The 17,492-nt window shown below is 50.8% G+C and overlaps 1 protein-coding gene across 1 annotated transcript in view; it reads right to left on the reverse strand.

Annotated features, from left to right (window-relative positions):
- The window catches only part of ADCY9 (adenylate cyclase 9), an 84,836-nt gene that overhangs the window by 25,145 nt on the left and 42,199 nt on the right, over nucleotides 1–17,492 (reverse strand). The window contains exon 2 of the mRNA XM_056134974.1: nucleotides 426–616. Within this exon, the coding sequence (XP_055990949.1) occupies nucleotides 426–616 (191 nt within the window). The remainder of the gene's footprint in view (nucleotides 1–425; nucleotides 617–17,492) is intronic.

Consider the following 17,492-nt stretch of genomic DNA (forward strand, 5'->3'; position numbering starts at 1 on the left):
CGACTGGGAGAGGTCAGTCGGGAGACACTAGGTTTCCCCGACTGGGGAGGACCGAGAGGTGGTCTCCAGCATCAGGTACCAACTTGCTCTCCGAGCAAGATGTGGGTAGAACCTCTCTCCCCTTCACCGACCCCACAATTTCAGACACTGCCAAGGACATCCTGGACTCCAGGGCTGAAAAATAATGAACAGTATCTCAAGTGAGAAGCACGTGTGTGGTGTAGAAAGAAAATGCGAGAGCTTCGTATGTCAGAAAAGTAGAGAATATAAAAGTGCCAACATGCTAACGTGACTTTAAAGCGTGAAAATCCACACCAAAGGGCATCCCAAGTCACCTGGCACAGACATGAAGCCTGTTTACCATGTCACATGCTCTACTGCAGAATTATTACCAACTTTTAGAAGTAGGAAAAAAAAAAACTAACCTTAAGGTTATCAAAGGTTTTGACAGTCTGTGCCAAGTCACTGACACTCCCTGGTGACGCTGTCCCCTGTCCCCTAGGGCCTGAGGACACCTGTGAGCCATCAGTGGCCTCGGGACCAGAAAGCCAGGCCTCTGAGCAGCTGCAATGAGTCGCCTTCGCTCTGTGACCCGCTATCAGGTATGTCTTCAAACCTATGGATGAGAATCACAGTCAGCACAGGTGAAGCGCCGGTGGCGGCGGCTGCGGCTCCGTCTTGCTCTGTGTGCAGGACGCGCTCCTGGAAAGTCGAGACACAGTGAGAAGGTGAATGTCATGGCTCACTCGCTGCCTGGGGCGTCGGTGGGAGGCGCCAGAGAAGGTCTGTCCCGCGACACCCCCTTACCCACCTTCATTTCCTTTGCCTAGGGAAGACATGTTTTTACCTGGGGGCGGGGGTGAGAGGGTGAGAGAAGCATGGAAAGTTCCTCCAAGAAAGGAGCTCGGCACCTCTGAGGAAGGACGCAGGGCTGGTTGCCGGGGGACCCACACGTTCCTTGGGTTTGTTCTGATGTGATGCACCAGCCACTGACGTCTCTAATGGTCAGTCTAGAAGAAAGGGTATCTGCAGACTGCTCTGGCCTGGACCTAAGCCAGGAGCTGCAAAGAGACCATGAAAAATTGACCATAATCTGCCCTTCCCGTAACGATGAATCAAAGACTCCCCTCCCTTCAGCCTTATCTAATACCTATTTTTTATTAGATCTAAGCAGTTCCATCTGAAAATTCAGCTTTTGCTAAACCACTGTCTACATGAATTTTATTCTCTCAAAAAATTCTCGCTTTAAAAGAAAAAAAAATCTGGCTGTTTCTCCACCCCCAACCCCCAGCCCCGTGTCTTGGAAGTGGGTTGTGGCTTTACAGTTCTTGCTCGGGTGGGAGAGGACTGCCCAGCTGACAGTGAGCTGGGCCTCTGCTCCAGCGCTGTACCGGGAAATAAGCAGGAGCAGCTTTGCACAAGCAGGCTAGACACTTCTGAAAGAGAAGGAAACCTTATTTAAAGGGTCTGGGACTGGACCTTTCTGGAATTTCACCCCACTGCACACTCAGATGGAAGAGTGACAGATGTCAGAGCGTCAGCCCAGAAGCCTGCGTCCCAAGCAGGACATGCCACCCTCAGAGAGGACAGCCAGGAGCAGGCGGGTCCCTGTGCTGGAGGTGAAGCTGCAGCTGCAGGTGACGGCAGAGGACCATTGTGGAGAGATCTGACGGCGAGGGGGGCTGAGAGGAGGAGGCTGTGCTGTGGGTTCTATCTGGCACATCTAATAAAGGTTTTATGATGAATCGAGCAAATAACCCAGGGACTATGATCGATCATCCTTCTCCTTTTCATAATTACACCATTTCATCACTTCATCTGTCTCCATCTGCTCCCTTCAAGTGCTCTGAGAGTTTGGCAAGAGTCCTTGCAGCGTGGGAAGTTCCAGCTAGTGGGGCGGCACAGACCCCGAGAAGGAATTCCAGTGTTCACGGCCCATCACAGGGGCTGTATTTCCCTCCAGTTCCTGCAGAGGGCTGGTGGCCATCCTAACTGCCATGGGGCGGTGACCCGCAACACACCCTGGCCTACCCTGGCACCTGGGGAGGCTGTCAAGGCCCATCAGGTTTGCGCTGGCCGCTGTGAAGCCCGTCTCCATGGCCTGCTCTCAGCTTGCCAGCTCTGGGAAGGAACCTGCAACAGGAACTGCGCCTGCTTCCTGGATGGTTCTGGCAAGAGCAGGAGGCTTCCCCGCAGCAGAGCCAAACGGACCCCAAGCTGAAGGGCCACGGACAGCGTGTCTCCTGCAAGCCTGGCGCCAAGGTCAGCACAGTCAGGGAGGAGCACAGAGAGGCCACGCTCAGTTCAGCGCACATGGGAGTGCATCCCTGGGGTTAGCTCTGGCTACTCTGAGGCTGAAGTCATCGCACCTCATTTCAGGCCTCCTGTTGCACACCCCTGAACCTGTCAGCTGTCAGTGGCATCAGACAGGATGTGGCTACAAAGGCCCAGGCCCAGCCACCCATTACCGAGACTTGGGGGGGGGGGGTTGGAGCTCCCGGAAAACATGCCAACAAGCTGAGGACAGGAGAAGAGAAATGAGTGAGGGACAGTCAGCAGAGACAGAGAGGGCAGCTGCCATCAAGCACAGGGTGATATGGAACAGGTAGCAGAGGGGCAGTCTGGCCAAGGGAGCTCTAGAAAGGGGAGGCATGGCTGAGGGACGGCAGTAAGCATGATGCAGGGGACAGCAAGGATGAGGGCCAGGCCAGGCACTGTGCCCCCAGCTCCGGGATTACCATGCTGGGGGGAGAGAGGGAGGAATGATGAGCAGGCAGGAGACTCTGGGAAGATGAGGAGCTGGAACAAGTGTCTCCTCTTTGCAAACATGCTGGGGCCCATAGTACCCGACAAGGCTTCTAGGGGAGGGGGTGATGACTCCCAGATAGAGCGCTTGGATTCGGACCCTATGCCCCCAAGCTGCACCTCAGAATCCTCGTTGTAAGGGGAGGCCGAAAGCACCATTCACCCCAGGGCTGAGGCCAACAGAGACTGGCACAAAGCACCTTTGCCGGACACTTGACAGACTTCTGTAAACTCAGGACATTAGTCGTCAAGATTGATGGGACTGCTTGGCCTGTGGGCCCCGATGCCTGTGCCAGGCCACCCTGGCAGCACTACTGAGCCCACGACATTCATGGTTAGTTTGAACTGGACTATTCCCCCCACAGGAGTCCCAAATGACCGACTTGTCTTGATAACCCTAGGGTGTGGAGGGAGTGTTGGCCCTTGTATGCTCTGCCATGGAGAGACCTTTGGCTCAGGGATGGGGCTAGAGCTCGTGTTTTGCATGTGCAAGGCCCCGGGTTTGACCCTGGCCCTGTGAGACACAAAAGGAAAGTGACACCATTGGTTGAAACTGGAGTTGATCGGTGTGATAAAGTGAGGCAGAGTTTAGCTGTCTGATATGAACCCCCACCCCAAGATGTACATCAGGGCTGGGTGAGCAAGTTCCTGCCAAGGCGAAGTCTTGAGTTAAGACTTTATTAAGAGATAAGGACTTAATGAGTAACCAGCATCAACGGACCAAGGGTCCAAGTTCATCTGAATGACTATTTACTAGCAGAAGGTCAAAATAAGGCAGCTAATGATTTATTCTGATAAGCCTAGGATAAACAGGAGAATGAGTAATACAATTTCTTAATTCTCTCAGTAATTCATTTCAAACCTCATCCACACTGTCTCAGCTTCATTTCCCAGAGGTGCAGGGAGTGGCGGGGCCCCAGACAGTTGCGGGACCGAGGGCTGGTCAGTCCCAACACCGGTCAGTGCAGCCTCAGTTCCTTGAGAACAGAAACTGATTTACACAGAAGGGGTGCTTCATCTCAGTGAACTGATTGAAGTCAGTGTGTGTAAAGTCTGTTGTGGAAAATGTAAGACTACACGGGCCCCTCTTATGGCCAGGGTCTCTGTGGGAATCTCGTTAGGGGTGAGGTGTCCCTAGTCACCATGAATCAAGGACCCAACTACCAACTCAGGACAAGCGAAAGACCAGGAAAGAAGGAATGTTTGGAGATTTGGCCTTGGAGCCAGCAGTGTGACATAACTGCCTAGAAGTGCGTATCACTGAAGTTTTGAAATGGCATAAAACAGGCCATCCGTTTGGGTTGGTTGATAAGTATTCTAAACACTGACATTACTGAAAGCTATTTCATTTTCCTCATAACTATGCCCATGAGTCAAGAGCACAGAACTATTTCAATGAAAAGCAGTCAGTCATTAAGAAAAAACAAAGCTGAAAGGCACTTAATCTACCAACTATCCAGGACCTTTAAACTTCTCCATATGTTACTTCATGATCTTCTACTGATTCTGTTAGTCAGATCAAATGTTTTGGTGAAAAATGCATAGTAAACATGGAAATACTTGAGGGGGTCTGTGTCCACGGCACGTCATTGCCAACTAATCCTAAGGCCTGGTTCCACAGACCACAGTCAGTCACAAGCTGTGACAGTCACCAGCCCCAATGCCAACAGCTTTATTTCAATCTAGTTAAAACGTGAAATTCCAAACAACAGAAGCACGAGGCAGAACGATGTTGCAGAATCGCATCTACAACATGATTCTAGAAGAAGATGCCCGCATTCGCCCCTGCTCCTGAGACGGTGCTCTGAGTTCCAGTGTCCTGCCCAGGAGGAAGGGGAACCTGTACTGCAGCCACTACCTAAAGTGGCCAATGGCGACCATGCAGTGTCAGGGGGACAACTGTGAAATGCAATGGGCGTGGACAGAAAGGAAGGAGAGGGGCGCGGAACAGCTGATGGGCAACATGGGCGCAACCCATCTGGGGGTCCCATTAGAGAGCTAATGGTTATTCTGGGTCAGAACAGTTCACCATTAAAATACTAACAAAGTAATAGTTAGAAGCGTGCTGGTGCCACAGGTTTGGTGGTACTGCATGACCGGAACTGCTCTCTGCTTTTGGGGGAGATGCAAATTTCCTGAACCGAACAATATGGGCACTCCTGTGGGCTGGTTGCAGACCCCAATAAAGCTGCTTTAAGGAACAGACAAGGGAAAGCTCTGACCCAGGGTGGTGGGGCTCGGGGGAGCCCAGAATCATGGAGGAAGAATATCTGTTGCTGGGACTCCAGGGGAAGGGCAGAAAGGAAAGGAAAGGAAAACTACCAAAATACCAACTTGCAGGCCAGAGTGATAGCATGGTAGGTTGGGCATCTGCCTTTTACACACGCACGTGGTCGACCCAGATTTGATCCCCAGCACCCCCATATGGTCTCCTAAGCACTGCCAGGAGTGATCCCTGATCAGAGAGTCATGAATATGCCCTGCGCACTACCGGGTGTGGCCCAAAAACAAAAACAACAAAACCACCTGCTGGGAAATAGAAAATGTGGTGGGATGGGGACGGGTTGGGGGAGAGCACGGAAGAAATAAAGCTAAATAACCTTGAAGAGCTGAAAATTCAACCTGGCAGGAGTCCAGAAGTCTGGGCAAGATGAAACAAAAGTCTGACCCTGAGGAGCAGCTGTTCTCGGGAACGATGGGAGCTGTGACTCCCTGCAGGTCCCACCCTGAGCTGGGCTCACTCCCTCGCACTGACACTGGGACACGCCACTGCGAAACACGGGACACCCGCCTGGCCCACAAACCCTTTTGGAGCAATAACAGGAGTGGGACCAGGGAGCACGGTACCACCATCCCTCACTTCCTGGGCATGCGCTCCAGGTTCCTGCCGTGTCCCCCTGCAGCTGGAGAGCATCAGGTGCTGGCTGAGCAGTGGAGTGGCCAAAATTCCTGGCCCACTGTGGAGTGTCCTCTCTTCCTAGAAGAGGGGTGCTAGGGGGTGCATTCTCTCCTGAACCCTCTGCCCCCACCTCTCTGCCCAAGTTCAAAAGTGACCTCGGCTGGGCACGCAGCTGTCCTGTGTTGGATCCCTGGCATCCCTTATGGTCCCCTGAGCACTGCCAGTGCAGAGCCAGGAGTACTGAGCACTGCTGGGTGTGACCTCCAAACCAAAAACAGTCAAAAAGAGTCATCTTGTCTTCACAGCACCATGCTCATCTCAGCCCTCCTTCCTTCCTTCGACCTTCCCCAGGAGCCGCAGCTGTCAGGAAGGAGGCCAAGGGCAGGCACCTCTTCCATGCGGGAGGCCCCGGGCAGGGACCCCGGCATACCCGCCACCCACGGCACACATGTGACTGATTCTGGCTTCCCAAGTCACACAACCACAGACCTTCCCACAGGCAAAGAGAAAGTGAAATCAGGGCAGCAGGCAGCTGGCAACAGGGTGGGGGTCCCACTAGGGCCAGAAGCTCCGAGGACAGGCCTGGCAGCTGCGGCCAACAGGCCCTCGTTCAAACGTGCAAGAAGTGGGAAGTGGATGACCCCTTGTCTCAGGAGAAGGCGGAAATGGGTCTAGAAGGAAGGTTCTATCCAGGCCAGCACATCCCACCCAGCCGAGGACTCTGAGCAGCACATCTGCAAGGAGCAAGGATTCCCCTCTCACACTGGCCAGACGCTAAGCCTGAGACACCCTGGGAAGTGCCGTGGAGCACTCTGGAGGAGGAAGGGCCCCTGTGTTCTCAGCAGAAGGAAAACCTTTGTCTTCAAGGAGCTGGCCAGGCCGGGAGCCAGGAAGTGGGCACCCAGGGCAGAGGCACACCCCATTAGGTCACTGCCATGGCTGGAAAAAGTTAAGTGAAAACGCAGGAACACACGGAAGTATACTAATGCTGAACTGTGGGCACAGTGACCACATTCAGTAATAAAGCCCCGTGAGCATAGGAGGAGCCCACTGGGAGTGGGGAAGAAAGAAAGTGGAGGCGACCTCAAAGAACAAGAAACACGGAGGCTTAGGTCCCTGAATATTTTCCAAAATTTTTTTTAAAAACAGAAGAGCTGAAAACCTGATCGAAGCGTTTGCTTTGGAACCCCTCTCCACAGAGCTCAACCTTGCCTGACACGCTCTCCTGGAAATGCTTGAAATGTGAATATTTATAAGCTCGCTCAGATTTTCCACTGCTTGTACACTTTGACTTTTTACTAAATGACTCCTAAAGGTAGCCCGTAAAACGCGCACCTGAGCACTCTGATCTTACACCCACTGGAAATTAACACTTGTAGTAAAACACACCACTGAACAAATGACCATTTCCTGGGGCTCCTCTCCGACTCCATGGGGCCTGAATGTTTAACTAGGCACACAGCCACAATGCTAATAGGGTTTGGCAAACCCAACTAAGCCAAGCACGGGGAGGCATTTCAGGCGCTGGGCCTGCACCTCGGGTCAGCTAACTGGGCACTTTGGTAGACCACCCCCTCTTCCTGCCCCTCTGGGATTCGGTGCCCCTGGGGTGTGTCAGCGTGCACATGACATCATTCATGGGGAGGGCCAAGCGTACTGGGACCATGCCCCTGCCCACTGCCAGCCACCAGGGGACCAAGGCACCAACTGTGCTTTGCAGAGTATACCCCACTAACACCAGTGCTGGTGGAAACTCAGGCCACAGGTCACAGCCCAGAGATTCCTGTATCTCCATCTGACAAGAGTTCCATGATGCATCAGACTATAATGCCTGCAGACTGAAGGAGCAAGTTCTCAGAAAGCACTGCCTCACTTGGGGGTCGTTAGGAGTCAGCACCCTCCTGTTGAGGCCCCAGAATGCTTTCAGCTCCTCCACGACCCATTATAACACCTACTGGCTACCAGGCAGTGGATCATGGATTCCCTGCCCAATCAAATCCAACTTCTTTTCACTGCATTTTTATTACACAATTTGTAATGTCCTCTTTGCCCCCGGAAATAAAATAAAATTCAACAGATCATGAAGAATCCCCAAATCATCGAGTCCACGTCAAGCACCAGAAAGCAGCTCCCGAGACCCCCTCGGGGCGTCCCCAGCTTACTCTGTACACAGGAGTGCGGGCACAGCCAAGCTGCCATGGCTCACTGCTCATACTTCCATCAAGACAGCACCAGAAGGCGTTAAAGACTAAAGATTTCACAATGCACAATGCACCATACACATGTGCAAGCACCAATGACAGGACTGAATGTATGAGTAGTACGTGTCTTTGCAACAACTGAAAAAAACAAGATTTCTTAATAACTAATCCTACTCATTCCTGCAAGAAATAATGAGTTCCTGGAGACTGCTAAGAGTGACGCAGGGTCTAAACAGTCTGGGAACACCTCTCCTCTGACGATGCCACAAGTCTTGGCACCAACAGAGCCCAGCTGGTAGCACAGTGGCCTCCAAAGAGCTGAGGAGCTGAGGGAAGTCACTGCAGCAACTGTCAGTAAAGGGCAGAGCAAAGCATGAGAGGTTCTGGCCACACAATAAGGAGTGTTTTATATATACCTATATAAAAAATGCATACACGTGTATACAAACACACATATGCATAAAGGGCCTACAGATATATACAAGTAAATGATCTATGTCCATATACACATGTACACATATAGATATATAAACACGTGTGTATAATATGCATACATATTTAAAGAGAGAAAGCAAATTTGGCAAAATGTTAACAATTGCAGAACCTGACAAATGGCATATTACTCATTCTATGCTTTCAACTTCTCTATAGGTTTAAATTTCTCAAAACAACACGCTGAGGGAAGGCAGTGGAGAGCCAGTACGATGGGGGGGGGGGGGCGGCGCTTGGCTGGCACATGGCCAAAGCACGCTCTCAGCAGCAACAGGTGTGATGCAGAGACCAAAAGGAAGACAAGAGTTGAGGGAGCTGGGGCTATGGCTCAAGAGCAGAGTACCTGCCTGCATGTGTGAGGCCCTGGGTTTGATCTCCACAGTAAAAAAAAAGTTTAGGGAAAGGCCAAAGGAAATAAAAACTCTGGCAAAACCAAACAAGCTAAGGCCAGTGCTCGAGGGTGCACACCTGGGAAGGAAACCCACCAGAGAGTAAGGAGGAGGAGGAAAGAACATGAGCCGTGGGGGACACTGGGAGCTGATAGCGCTCTCGTTCTGTGTGCGTGGTGTGGGGACTGAAGGTCTCACACGTGCGGTTTATCACCGAGCCGTATCCTCCATGCAGCCATCTCTCCTTGGGTAGACACAAGGGCACCCACTTTCTAGTATTCGCCCTATAGGTCTACTTCCTGCACTCCTCTGTGCCTGCATCATCTTTCACAATGTTTTCAAAACTCACAAAAAAACAAATAGACCAAGCAAAACAGAGCTGTGTGCACAGCATGACACGGATCTGGAGGAGACAGCCATTCAGCCACTGGCCATTGGGCCACCAAGGGCTTTGCTACAGCCCAGCACAGCTTCCGGAGTGGTTACACAACCCTAACAGTACTGACTCTGAGCTGCCAAACGCTCTCACAGCCGGTTGCTATGAAAACACACCTCACTTAGGCTGCGGACTATTAAAGGTGCTGCAAGAGAGTCACTTTCTATGAAGCCATGTGGGTTAGCGGGAAGTTATCTTCCCATAAATCACATATAAACACCACCAAGTATTCTAAACACCCCTAGGGTCTGGTCTCCTGCTATTGCTACACAGATAACAAAAACAAAATATTTATTATTTACAGCTGCTCGGGAATGAACTGGCCAGCAGTCTCGCTGAGTGTGGAGCAGGGATGTGAGGGCTTGTGTGGAGCACCAATTCTCTCAGCTGGCACTCTGGACAGGCTCACTGCCTTCGACCTGGGACCCCAGAGTCCCCAACCTCCGTGGAGGGCCCAGGACACGTCCAGAAGCCACTTCCTCTCTTCGCTGTCCAGTGTCCTCCTGTGAAAGACCGTGGTAACAGGGCCACTTTGCAGGAGGGGAAGCGGGGCCCTGGGAACTGCAGCTGCTAAACCACTGAGCCCAGACAGGCCGGGAAGGGTCACGCTTCAGGCCAGGCGGGCGCTCGAGGAACCCGCCACACGGGACGGAAGAGCGTGGTTAGGCTGTGACAGGAACTTTACATGAGCTATCGCTGGACCCTTCTGTGTGGCAGCTGCTTATATGAGGGCTGTTGTAAGAAGTAACAGCTGAAAGGAGCTTGACACAGTGCCTGGCACTCGGTAAGCGCCAGCCATGGTTTTCGCCTGCTGCTGTTAGGGTCTGTGTGCGTGGGGGGCAGGGAGTGCACCCGACTCCCCACACTTCAGGAAATCTCTCCTCAGTGGGGGCGATGGCCAGGCAAGGACAGACTATCGCACCCTGTCACCTCTGCAGGTGCCGGAATGGGTGGGTGTTGGGAGAGTGGGCCCGGAGGCTGCCCCCTGCCACCAAGAACAGACATGAGCTACAGAACTTTCTGAGGCACTCTGCAGGCTTCCCAAGTGTGGAGAGGACAGGGAGGACAGGGCTGCTGCCTCGCCCCACCCAGGATCTTAAAGATCTCCCTTGGGGTCCAGCTAGTGGAGTTCTGACTTAGTCAGGCTGTGGCAGCGCCCTCCCTGACAATCATCTCTTTAGTCACATGGAGCTTCCCAACAAAGCCAGTGTAAAATCAGCCTTAGACCTAATAGATTCAGTCTCCCACTTTCCAGAAAAGGATCCCAGTCCCTCTGGAGTCCGTTTCTCTCCAGCTGGCACCTGGGGGAGGAGGAGAGCCAGCACGATCAGTGTTGAGAGAAACCTGTGGCACAGCGCTGGACGAACGCTGGCACCGCCGGGCAGAGAGAGCCTTCTCCAGTTTACCAGGTACCCAGGAACTGTCAAGTGGTCCCGCAGCAATGCCACCTCAGGCACAGCCACTGTAAGGAAGCTGTGATCTGGTTAGATTCAGGGAAACCCACTGTCCCCAGCACATCACATCCATATTGCTGGGGCTAGACTCCATTTCTCTCCAGATCTGTGTCTTTTCAAGTGTCCAAATTACATTTGAACTGCTTTCAAGGGCATGACTTTGCACTTGAAAATCAAAATTTTACTTTGATTAAAAGAAAGTACTAAAATAAAAAGCACTAGCTTATGAAATAACAAATGCCTTTTGCTACAAATAGCTCCAATGATAGCTTTAGTCTAAAATTTTTATCTCCACGAGCACTGCATTTTACTAATCTTCAGATGGGGTTTTATGCTGTGACAGTGAATAGGAAAGTGTGTGAGGGGCCAGAGAGACAGCACTGAGGGGAGGGGACTTGCCTTGCATGTAGCCAGCCTGGTTTGATCCCCTACACGGTCCCCAGAACCCACCAGAAGAGATCCCTGAGCATCACTGGGTGTGGCCCCCAAACAGAACAAAACAAGCAAAAGAGTTAGATTAAACTATGGTGATTTGTTAAGAGTTTTTCCCTTTCTCTTTTTGCTTTTACTTAACCCAAAAAGCCCCCACAGAAGCAGAGAAATTGCAAAGGAAACTCCAGAACTCCTTTTCGCGCCAGCCACCCTGTGTCTGAGCAAAGGCCGGGCGGCTGCGGAGGCAGTGCTGCTCCCGGTTCCTCTGACTTAGGAAGGAGCCGCTCAGGAACGTGCCCTCCAGCTGATGAGGCGGGTGTCTCCCACGTGAGACGCCGACTCTGGCTACGCAAGGCATGGAAGTAAGCCTTCCTGCAGTGTGTATTGTCTCTCCTAACCACGCTGCTACAGTCCCCGTTGTTTCCATGACCTCACTGATTTTCCGATGAGATACAGGAATGAGTCTACCTCCGAGAGAACAGGTGTGGCAAATGCGGGGACAGACTGACCCTCGGGTTCAGAGTGGCACTGGAGGTAGATACCCACCCCAAGCTTCAGGATGAATACCACGGCACAAGGTAAGGCAGGATCGAAACTCAGAGAGGGAAAGCCAGGCATGGAGCACTGAGGACGGCCAAGGCGCAGCCTCTGCAGCACAGCGGGGTCGAGAGAAACCCAAGCCTGGCAAAGGGCTGCCTCTGGGTAGACACAGACCCCCACTTACAGTTCTCAGGGCTTCTGCCCTCATCTATTTTCCTTTTCTAAAACTAGATGCTGTTCTTTATGTCTAGACTTATTACAGAACATTTTTACATGCATCATAAACATTTGGTTGCAACAGTATGTAGCTCTGGAGTCACGAAAGAGAAGGGCTGGCAAATTCTATCTTTGCAGACTTTCATTTCACTCTCAGGACCAGGGTCAATAAAGGAGAAACACGTGTAAGGAAAAGTTGAAGGGTGATGAATTTAAGTTAAAAGTTTGTTTTTATTTGAATTACTGAAAAAAAAAACAGATACATCATTCCTCATCAGTAGATTCTTTCACAAGCTAAATTCATGGGATACTTTGCCTATTTCTTTCATTCCAAAAGTTCTTTGTTTCTATGGGGTTAGGGGGTACACCCCGTGGTGCTCACGGCTTACCCCTAGCTCAGTGCTCAGGAGTCACTACTGGCAGTGCTCAAGGGAACATATGTGATGATGGGGATTGAGCCAGAATTAGCCACATGGGAGGCAAATGCCTCTCTGGTCCCCCCAAATCCACTTTTATACTAGGACTTAATCTGGCAAAGTCTAAAAAAATTGGATTTAATCTTAGCTAAGTTTCCAGAGGACCTTCATTCAATTGCTAATTAAAATGAATTTCCTAGTTACCAGGATCCTTATTAATTACCTGAAAGAACAGAGTTTTTTAATATATACATATATATATACATATATATGTGTAAGAGTACTGCTATTTATTCAGCCAAAAAGAATAGAGATAGTTGTTTTTTTTTTTAAAAGCACATAAGGTGATACTAAAAAAAAACCTGGAACACTCAGCCAGCCAGTGCTGAGGGAAGGGCTAGCAGTCATTTGGAGAACTCTGCTCCGATGGTTCTTATTTGGAGCATAAGGTATGATTTCACTAATACCAAAGAAACAGAACAGGGAGTCAGGAGCTTGCCTGCAAGCAGCCAACTCCAGTTTGAGCCCCAGAATCATGCGTGGAGACCCAGACACCATCATAAATAACCCTGAGTACTGCCAGGTGTGACCCAAATACTCACTGCCCCCTCCCACCACCACCACCAAAAAGACATGATTCACGTATAAGACCTGCTTTCTCTGGACTGGGTCTGTTAACTCCTCACCCTACTGGCATCAGCAGGTTGCCTGACTTCTCTGCACTGTGAACGTCTCCTGTACGACAGCCCTGTGTGTGTGAAATACTCCCCCGCAGGCTTTGAGAAAGAATCATGCGATTTCTGCCATACAGCATCATCACAAGAGAAAGGAATGTGCCGCTAGAATGGAATTCAGAGATGACTCCCTTGTTTCTAATAGTTTGAGTCCTTTCTCCTTTGCCTAGAACTTCCTATAAGTTGTAAGAATGAGAAAATTAGGCAGCTCAAACAAGAGCATCTTATTTTTTTGGTGGGGAGGGTCACACCTGGCAATGTTCAGGGGGTTATTCCTGGCTCTGCACTCATGAATTCCTGGTGGCGCTACCCTGTGTACTACTGCCCCAGTCCCCCAAAACAACATCCTAAATACCTTTGTGACCTGGAGCAACAGAGTTCTCAATTTTCACCAATTTTCACTGAAAAAATAAGTGAGGGGCCAGAAAGTATCACGGGTAGGGGCTTTGCCTTGCACATGGCTGGCACGGGTTTGACCCCTGGCACTCCATATGGTCCCCTGAGCCCTGCCAGGTGTAATTCCTGAGTACAGAGCTAGGAGTAATCCTTGAGCAACACGGTGTGGCTCAAAAACCAAAACAAACAAACAACAACGAAAAGCGAGATTCTTTAACCAGAGTAATTTGAATTTCACTTTGAATTTGAATTTGAATTTGAATATCGCTCCGGGCTGGAGCAATAGCACAGTGGTAGGGCGTTTGCCTTGCACGCAGCCAACATGGCCAACCCGAGTTTGATTCCTCTGCCCCTCTTGGAGAGCCCGGCAAGCTACCGAGAGTATCTCACCCACATGGCAGAGCCTGGCAAGCCACCCGTGATGTATTCGAGATGCCAAACACAGTAACAACAAAATCTCCAATGGAGACGTTACTGGGCCCGCTCGAGCAAATCGATGAACAACGGGAGGGCCTTTACCTTTACTTTTTTTACTTAATTTGAACTAAGTTGTTTTATCTCCGGCTATTATAAAATAAAGCTCTGTAATCTGACGAAAGCATTTCTGCCCAAGACAGTGCTACCTGACCAAGGAAAACTGAAAGTGGACTCCTGAGCTGCGACACTTCCATGTCGGAGACACACACTTCCCTGGTGTAAGTGGGTAAAACCAAACCAAGTAAAATCCAGTCACCAAAGAACAGCCTAACCTTAACCAACTACTGTACTCAGCGTTGAAAACAGAGCCCTACAGCTGCTTCGCAGGTAAGTCACCTTGATCTCTGGCTAGTAATAAATCCCAATTTTGAAGGCTGAACTATTTTCAGACACACAACAAGACAGCATCCCTTTCAAACCTCAACATACGTGAGAAATATCTCAGGAGAGACACCCTGCATCAAATCCCTGCTGACTCTAGGGCCACGCTGGAGCCTTGAAGATGAACCCCCGCCGACTCCACAACTTCTATGGCTCCAGAACAGTCTTTTCCCAGATAAATACTCCTCCTCCCAGCATTACAGCCATGGGCTAGTTTGACACTAGTTGATTCTGCATGGTTCACGCAGCCAGCATGTAACAAATTATCCATAGAAAATAAATTTGCATAAGTTAATAAGATCTTCATTTAGGGTATAAGTAGAAATTACACAAGCTTTATAAATGACTCCCTTGAAGAAGCCTGATGGTATTTGTATATGCTTCCACAATATCTGAGGAGATGATATTTAAGGAAGAAAACGAAACCCAAATTAAGTGAAGCCGAGGTGAAACTGAGCAGTTTGATTTCTGATTTAGCACAGGCGCCAAACACTTCTGCTTCCCAATTTTCTTGACTTGTCCAAGAGGGAGAAGGATCTCAGATAATAACTTTTAAAGTTCTTATAAATTCTCACTCCATTTAATTGAAGAACAATTTTAAATTATTTTGTAAATGAGGAAAAAACTATGGGCTATCACAGTCTGGGTGTGTATGCTCATGTGTGTATTTTAAGCAGTAAAATACACGTGGAGCAGGAATGGGGCTGAGTGGTAGCATGTATTGTATGTTGCATGATGAGCCCCCCGGTTTCAGTCCTCCTTCTCCCCGCAACCACCAATTTTTGAACAACCATTAAGCACCAGTCACGTAAGCAAAAGCCTGCAATGCCCCCATCCTCCTGGGGAAGCATGTTGCTGGTGGCTCTCTACAAGGCAATGGAAGGTGTGCGCACTTCCTGATGACCAGGTTGTTTTCCTGCCCTCATCCAGGCCAGTAACTGACCTTCCAGCCCAGATCTAACACAGTGAGTTTCAGCTGCCAGGGTTGGTGGGTTGTTGCCCATGCAAGGACCACTTTTAGGCTGCAGGAATAAAGGGTTGAAAACCCGTTTTAAAGAACATGATATTCTTCGGGGGAATGCCAGACTACTTATTCAGGTAGGGAATCATAAATCCAGGGTTTTACCAGCCTCCTGCATCCAAGTGAAGTTCCTCACATTGATAACCAGTACTTATTACAAAGTCATTCTGCAAAATTCCTTCAGTCCTATTTTTGCCTTCGTTGGGAGTGGGAGCAAGGGGAGACTGTGGCTTGCCCAGGAGGCTCTTTGCGGCCTCCCACCCGCACCCCCCAACACCATGTATGTGAGGACTGAGGTCCCTGTGGGACTCCCAATCACCGCTGTCAAGGCTTCCTCTGAGGGGCTGGGGCTGTTATCACTGCTGCACCCCTTCCCTACACAGAGCTGCGGCCATCTGCCACTCTCTGCACACAGCAAGCTCTGAGCTGGAGGACAGCACACACTTCCTGGAGTGCAGGGTGGGAGGGGGGTCGCCGGCTGCATCCCAGGGACACAGAGAAAAGACCTTTGTTTCAGAAGGAACTTGCAGCTCCTGGAATGTCAGTTGTTTAAACCACAGACTGGCCCCCCGCTCACCCCTGAGTCTCTCTAGCCCAAACAGCCAAGAGGCCCCACCCAGACCCGCTGGGACTTGCACCCCCACCTCGCCACAGCCCAGAGACTCAACTCCCCACCCTCCTCCTGGGCTGACGCGGGCCCAGGGCTGGGCAGGCCGCCAGGCAAGCACTTCACTGGTTTCTGTTCCCTGACATTTTTCGGGAAAAAGGAAACACCCAAATAATCAGAAACTGTCAGGCAGACATAAAAGAGAGTTAATTAATCATAAATACTATTTTAAAGTTCTATTGCAGTGCCATTTTAAAAGCAGATCACGCTAATAACATTTAAATGGAGTCTCGGTGACAGAAAGGGACCAGGTATTGTTCGGATTCAATGACTTCTTTGTTGGATGACGGCAAGTCATCCCCAGTCAGTCAGTCAGTCAGCTCCCCGTGGAACACGGTTTACCCACTGTCACTTTTGCCCCGCTCTGTGGCTTATGTAACATCGCTTTGTTCAACAATGACAGCACAATGTCAAGATGGAGTTGATTATGAAAACTGATCCACTCAGCCCACCTAAAGAGAACCCAGATCCACAACGCAGCTCTCCTGAAGGGCCGCTGCCTTCCACGTCCACAGGGCTGACCCTGTCCTCATCCCAGGCTGCGGTCACCCCCTCCTGCTTTCCCAAGGCTGCCCTGGAAACCCCGAGGTTAGGAGACCCACAGCCGTCAGCCTTCACCTCCCTCAGCCCGGGAGTGTCCCTGCTGATGACCCACTGACAAGGCCACTCCAGTCCCCAGATCACGTGTGCCGCAGGGGCCCTGGTCACGCACCTGATGATTGAGACTTAGGACCCAAGCAAGTGAGCAAAAAGACCCTACCAGGGCCCGTGTCAGTCAGGACTTCCGAAGGAGTTAGTAAGCCCAGCTCCGGAGTTGTGTTCGTTTTGGAAGCCCTGGGCAGCGCTCAGAGTGCGTGTGGTACCGGGCACTGACCTCAGGGTATCACACATCCAAGGAATGTGCTCCCACCTTGACTCCAAAGCCCCAAGCTCTGAGACACGGGAAGTGAAGGATCGGGAACACCTCTCCCGCCGGCCACACAGATATAGAAGCCGTGAGACGAAACTCGGATGAATGTCCAGAGCACATCACCTGCCACGAGTCTGCTTCAAGTCCCAGGGAACACGGTGACTCCCTCTCACTAACCAGGTCACACAGCTCCACGATCTCCTGGAGGAAAGGGCAGGGGGGAATTGGCACACGGCAGCAGAGACGGCTGGTCACAGATGGACACAGCACCCCTTGCTCTGAACACACCCCACCATGTTCTCGGACCCCAATGAAGCCCCACAGTGCTCAAGATCTAAAGGTCAACAGCCAGCGCAGCCACTTCAGCGCCCAAACTGGGTGCACAGCGAGACTTCTGGCATGCGAGAACTCTTCTCACACACTCATCCAACGCTTATAATCAACTCGGCCAACAGCACAGGGACGCTTCCAAGTGTCAGGACCTCAGCTGGACTTAGAAATGTTCACAGGAAGGACCTTTTTCTCTGCTGATGTTGGATCTGTTGCTCTGTTTAGGCTCCTGCTATAAAAATCCTTCCTAGACTAATCAAGTGCCCTGAGAAGGCGAAGGTGCAGATTAACGACAC

This window comes from Sorex fumeus, unplaced genomic scaffold (genome assembly GCF_029834395.1).
Source record: "Sorex fumeus unplaced genomic scaffold, SorFum_2.1 ptg000110l, whole genome shotgun sequence".
NCBI lineage: Eukaryota > Metazoa > Chordata > Mammalia > Eulipotyphla > Soricidae > Sorex > Sorex fumeus.